This window comes from Notechis scutatus, chromosome 1, assembly GCF_049901735.1.
Source record: "Notechis scutatus isolate UNSWTSFEM ecotype Mainland chromosome 1, rNotScu1.2, whole genome shotgun sequence".
NCBI lineage: Eukaryota > Metazoa > Chordata > Lepidosauria > Squamata > Elapidae > Notechis > Notechis scutatus.
In genome coordinates, this window is record NC_142009.1 from 101516394 (window position 1) to 101522943 (window position 6550).

General features: G+C 42.2%; 1 protein-coding gene across 4 annotated transcripts in view; it reads left to right on the forward strand.

The window, feature by feature from the left end:
- The first annotated feature begins 1689 nt into the window (after positions 1 to 1689).
- Positions 1690 to 6550, forward strand: part of LOC113428865 (amine sulfotransferase-like) — a 13852-nt gene continuing 8991 nt past the window's right edge. For 2 of the 4 annotated variants that reach the window (XM_087973091.1, XM_087973103.1), the window contains exons 1-2: positions 1690 to 2086; positions 5465 to 5673. In XM_087973091.1, the coding sequence (XP_087829217.1) occupies positions 1945 to 2086; positions 5465 to 5673 (351 nt within the window). In that variant the 5' untranslated portion in view covers positions 1690 to 1944. Of the gene's footprint in view, positions 2087 to 5464; positions 5689 to 6550 lie in introns of all 4 variants that reach the window. The other 2 variants (XM_087973085.1, XM_087973098.1) reach the window with 2 other exon arrangements.

Here is a 6550-nt window from a genome sequence, read left to right on the forward strand (position 1 = left end):
GCTTCCAAGCTTAAACTTTGCACAGGCAAAGTTTGCAGGCGGGAGCGTCTTCCCGCCGAGGAGCGGGAAGGGTTCCGCCCGGTGGGCGGGCTGCTTGGAGGAGGCGACCCGGCGGTGCTCCGGGTTTCCCCTCCGCCGCGCGGCTCGGGGCCAGGCGCGAGCGCCCGCGAGGAAAAAGGAAGCTGCAAGTTGCTGGGAAGTTGCTCGGGTGCTGGGAGCAGGCTTTTAAAGTGCCGCCCGAGCAGGACCGCCGAGCCGGGAAATGGGGCACCAAGGCAGGGCAAGGCTCCACCAGCAGCGGCCTAGCTTTAGGTGGCTCCAAGCAGCCCACTCCAAGCAGCCCGCCCGCCCGCCAGGCAGAACCCTTCCCGCTCCTCGGCCAGAAGACGCTCCCGCCTGCAAACTTTGCCTTTGCAAAGTTTAAGCCTGGAAGCCCCGGAAAAAAAAGGGGGATCGGCAGGGACTCACCTTCGGAGACGTCGCACTCGAAGGTGATTTCGAACTCCCAGCCGAGGCCTTTGCAAAGTTCTTCTTTTCTTTCCTACCCTGAGAGCGCTCCGCACTTTTTTGCAGCTTTGGGGGCCACGCCACGCCCAGCGATTTTTTTTCAGGGGCGGGCCGGATTGGACAGACCAACGGGCCGGATGTGGCCCGCGGGCCGTAGTTTGCCCACCCCTGTACTAGAAACATAGTTGCTGGGCAACCATTGGCAGATGAGATAAGACAGGAGAGATAGTTGAGTTTTGTCACCCTTACTGTGATAAGGTAGGTCCTAACAGTGGAAATTGGAAGTTGTTTGCCTGCATGGTTAAAGCAAACTTTTTTTTTTAAAAAAAAAGCACATTATATAAACAGAATGGAATCCTAAAAAGGGAAAGGAGTATTACAGATGTTAAAACTTTACCTTACATTATTAAGACCTGAATTTTGTTTCCACTAAAGTAGTGCCATGTGGTGTTTTTTAGACACAACCTCATTTTAAGGGAGATTCAAACTTCCAATAGAAAAGAAGTTTGAATTATTTGTAGCTCAGGGTTGAACTGTGGTGTCCTTGGTGCTCTCTGAACTCGACTGTTTGCTTGCAGATGTTTGATTACCCAACTAGATAACATTATCAGTGCTATTCAACGTAGAAAGCAGGTTAGTAGGGTGGGGAGGCAATGGGATTTTGCAGAATGGAGATTTTACAGTATCCTTCCCTTGCCATGCCCACCGAGCCACGGCCACAGAACTGGTAGTAAAACATTTTGAATCCCACCACTGATTTGTACATCACTGAAAATAGCTACTGGGAAAGAGATTGAGGAGGTCCATGATTCAGTGTATTTCAATCTTAGTGTTTTTGGCTATGTCGGGTATGTTGTGTAATAGTAAAAGTAGTAAAAGTATTTTTATTGATTGGCCTTACAACCATATAAAATAAAATAATAATAAAATAAATAAAATAAAATAAAATAAAAGTGAAATATAGAGTCTACCTCCAGGAAAAAGAAATGCAATAATAAAATACTCAGGCATTAAATATCAAGAATCAAGATTCAAATAATTACATTGCCTTTACGTCGCCTTGATGTGATACTCTGATCTCTTTGAACTAATACAGTGGTGGCTAATCTTTTTGGGCTCCTGTGCTGAAAATTGCGTGCGCAGCACCCATCAGGCAACCCTAACCTCCCACGCATATCTGGCATTTCTTTTATATATTTTTTATTTTTCTTATATGTATCCATGTATTCATAACTATGTTTTTACTTATACCTATTATCTTGTAAGCAATTGACAAATTTTAAAAAAAATCTAATGATATATGTTGTTTTTCTTCATGTTGCCAAGAATCATGATTTTGAAAGAATTGAATTCACTTAACACTGACTATTAATATAGTCAATGTTGAATTGATTCTCAATTATTTTCAATTTCTCTATTAGATCAACAGGTCAGACAATGGAGCCATCAGAGAAGGACCTATATCTACACAAAGGATGTTATTTTTTACCAGTGTTGTCCTCACCCGAAAAGATAGATTCACTGGAAAGTTTTGAAATCCATGATGACGATACATTTATAATCACATATCCTAAATCAGGTAAATTCAAAGATGTCTTCCAAGGAAGAGTTGGTTTTGTATCTAGTGCTTTTATTCAGTTTTTCAGTACTTTGCCTGTAGCAACTGTATCATGCTGTAAATAGATTTAACACTTGGCATTTTATTAGAAGATGAACTGCAGGTAAAATAAAGCTGTAAATCTGTATTTTGACCATTTTTAATTTTACTTTACAAAGCTGACTTTCTCTCATACAATCATCAAATATTTTAGAAGAAGCAGTTGTCTTCATGCATCTCTGAAATGTTTACTATAGGAAGGTTGACTAAATTAGAACATAGAATAATAGAGTTGAAGGGACCTCAAAGGACTTCCACTTCCTGCTTGAGCAGGACACCCTATACCAGGAGTGGGATTCTACCGGTTCTGTCCGGCTCTGTAGAACCGGTAGCTGTGAAGAGAAGCAGACATAGAACCAGTTATATGTCTGCTGCTGTTTTGGCCCACCCGTCTGCCGGGGCTCTTACCTGACCTTTATTTCCTGGTTTTTCAACCGCAGCTGCTTTGCGCGGCACAGCTGCGGTTAAAAAAATCAGGAAAAAAGTGCTTTTTCAACCACTGTGCACCTGCGCACAGCGCTGCTCAGCTGTCCAGGCAGAAAGCTGATGACAATATACACGCTCAGCTGTCCAGGCAGAAAGTTGTTAACAATATACACGCACACACAGAGCGTGTCAGGCGCGTGTGCATGAGAAGCGCGCATACGCACGCAAATCGTAAATCACTGAACCGGTAGTAACACCAGTCGGATCCCACCCCTGCCCTATACCATTTCAGAGAAGTGGCTGTCTCTAGTTACTTCTTAAAAGCCTACAGTAATGGAGCACCACAATTTCTCAAGGCAAGCTATTCCATTGGTTGATTGCTCTCACTGTTAGGAACTTTTTCCTTAATTCTAGGTTGCTTCTCTCCTTGATTAGTTTCTGTCCATTGTTTCTTGTCTTGCTTTTGCGTGTTTTGGAAAATGGTTTGACCCAGAGGTGAAATGCTGCTGGTTTGCCACAGTTCACCTGAACCAGTAGTAAAAAATGCTACCAATTCAGCTGAACTGGTATTTCCAACGATCAGCTGAGTGACGATCTGCTGTGCTGGGGGATTTAGATTAGCTAGAAAGCAGGAAATCAACAGATTTCTTGCTTTCTAACCAATCTAAATCGCGCAGCACAGCTGATTCCCCCACCCTCGCTGTTGTACTTACCTCGGAAAGCTTCAAAATGCTTCTTTTTTCAGCACCCAGGAGGCTTCTCTGAGGCCCAGTAGGCCAAAAATGGGATACGGAGGGGTGCTGAGAAATAAAAAAAGACTTTTGACCTCCGCCATCACATGACCACATAGCCATGCCCACCCAGTCACATGACCACCTGGCAACGTCCACCTAGCCATGCCCACAGAACCCGTAGTAAAAAAAATTGAATCCCACCACTGGTTTGACCCTCTCATTTTTGTAGAAGTCCCTCAAATATTGGAACAGTGCTATCATATCATCCGCAGTCCTTCTTTTCATTAGACTAGACATACACAATTCCTGTTGCTGTTCTTTGTATGTTTTAGTGTACAGCCCCCTAATAATTTTTGTTGATCTTCTCGACACACTTTGCAGAGTCTCAACATCTTTTTTATATTGTGGTGACCAGAACTGGATGCAGTATTCCAAGTGTGGTTTTACTAAGGCTATGTAAAGCAGTACTAGAGCTTAACTTGATCTTGATTCTATCCTTCTATTAATGCAGCCTAGGATTGAATTGATATTTTGCTGCTGCCACACATTGTTGACTCATATTTAAGTGATTATCCACTAGGACTCCAAGATCCCTCTCATAGTTACTGGGATTCAGCCAAATTTCACCTAGTCTGTACTTATACAGTTGGTTTTTCTTGCCTAAGTGAAATACCCTACTTTTATCTATGTTGAATTTAATTTTGTAAGATAAATCTCAGTATTTAAATCTGTCAAGATCTTTTTGGATCCTGAGCTTGTCTTCTGGGGTGTTGACTATTCCTGTCAGCTTAATATTGTCTGCAAATTTGATGAGTTCCTCTTCAATTCCCTCATCTATATCATTTATGAAGTTATTGAAGAGTACTGGGACCTTGGGATACCCCACTGGTTACTTCCCTCCATGTGGATGTAGTTATGTTGAGCACTACATGTTGAGTACAGTTTGTCAGCCAGTTACAAACCCACCTAGTGGTAATGCTATCTATCCCACATTTTGCTAGTTTGCCAAGAAGTAGGGTGTGATCGAGTTTATCAAATGCTTTACTGAAGTCTAAGTGTACTATGTTCATAGCATTTTGCGCATCTACTAATTTGGTCACTTTGTTGAAGAATGAAATAAGATTTGTTTGGCATGATCTGTTTTCAATGAACCCATGTTGGCTTCTGATTAAAACCCTGTTTGCTTCTAGGTTGTTCACAGATTTGTTGCTTGATTATCTTTTCCAAGATCTTCCCAAGTATTGATGTCAGGCTGATTGATCTGTAATTTCCTGAATCTGTTTTTCTTTTTTTCTTTTTGGAAGACAGGGACCACACCAGCTCTTTTCCAGTCCTCAGGTATTTCGCCGGTGATCCAAGAACATTGAAATATATGTTTCAATGACTCTGAAATTACATTTGCCAGTTCCTTCAAAAGTCTGGTGTGTAGTCTGTCAGGACCTAGTGATTTGAATCCATCTAGAACTGGCAGATGTTCTCTTACTTTATTTTTGCATATTTTAATTTGCATTCTGAACATGTCATTTAGGGTTCTTTTTTTGGTAAGTTGAGTAGTGTTTTTCTTTTTTTGTATGAAGATAGATGTGAAGCAGTGGTGGGATTCAATTTTTTTTACAACCGGTTCTGTGGATGTGGCTTGGTGGGCATGGCATGGCTTGGTGGGTGTGGTGTGGCTTGGTGGGTGTGGCAGGGGAAGGTTACTGTAAAATCCCCATTCCCTCCCCACCCCACTAACCTGCTTTCCAGCTCCATTTTCCTGTGCAAGGCAACCAAAGAAGACCCAGCTGATCAGCTGGGACTCAATGGGAGGCAGAGAATAGATGGGGGTGGGGCCAGTCAGAGGGGGCATTGGCCAGCTCTCTGAACTACTCAAAATTTCCGCTACTGGTTCTCCGAACTACTCAAAATTTCCACTCCGGTTCTGCAGAACTGATCAGAACCAGCTGAATACCACCTCTGATTGAAGTATGAGTTAAGCAGTTCTATTTTCTTTCTACTTCCCATCACTTCTTTGCCATCTTGTCCCATTAGTGGACTGATCATTTGACTTTTTTCTTGTTTTTTGTATGTCGAACATTCTCCAAATAATAATAATGGCTGAATGGCTGGATGAATTAATTTAATTAATTCTTATTTACAGGCACAGTGTGGACTCAGAACATTGTGAGCTTGATTCTTTATGAAGGTCATCGAGATGGTACTGAAAATATTACTCTGATTGACAGAGCACCGTGGCTGGAGTATAATATTTACCATGTAGATTTACCCAATCGCCCATCACCTCGTGTCATTTGTTCCCACCTGCCCTACTATTTGATACCCAAAGGATTACGAAATAAAAGAGCAAAAGTAGGACATATTTTGGTAACTTGTGGAATGGAGTGGGGATCTGTCTGTCTTCTTCCTCTTCTTTTTTAGATCTGCATCAGAATGCTTTATTGACAAATAAGTGCAAATGAACAGATGTTACATTGTTCCAATGTGTTTGGTGATTTTCAGGCTGAGAAAAAATAACTCAAATAAAAAGGGGAACCCAGAAACTCATGCTTGGCCGAAGTAGGTTAAGAACCGAATTGAAGATCCATACAGAGATATTTAATCCTTAATGTTACGTTTTCCAAAATGATACTTCCAGATGGATTGGAACTTTTTGTGCTGCATAGTTAGTTTCTATCTTAACATATCTGGAGGATGCCAATTTGAGGAATGCTATTTAAAAAAATCCCTTTTACAAGGGATTTTACATCAATGCTACTCTCAAGCATTGATGCCCTTCTGGATGGAGGATCGTAATAGCTTTAATGTGATTCTGGATCCGGATTCAAATGTCCTAGCTATGACCTTTAAAGCCCTTCAGGAATTGGGAACAGATCATTTGAGGGAACTCTGTCCTCCAATACAGTATATCTACCCATTCCATCGTCCAGAAAGAAAGGCAGGTCAGGAAACCTGTCAGCTAAGGAGTTTTAGGCATGACTTAGTCCTAGGCCAGGGGTCTGCAACCTTAAACACTCAAAGAGCCATTAGGACTATTTCCCACAGAAAAGAAAACAGTGGGAGCCACAAAGCATAGCCAACTCAATGTCACTCACTCCCACCCAGTCACATGACACCCCCGCAGCTACACCTACCCAGGTTTTGTGGCTCCTGGTATTTTCTTTTCTCTGGGAAACAGGTATCTCTCTGTGTGTGTCTCTCACTATCTCTCTCTGTGTGTCTCTCTCAT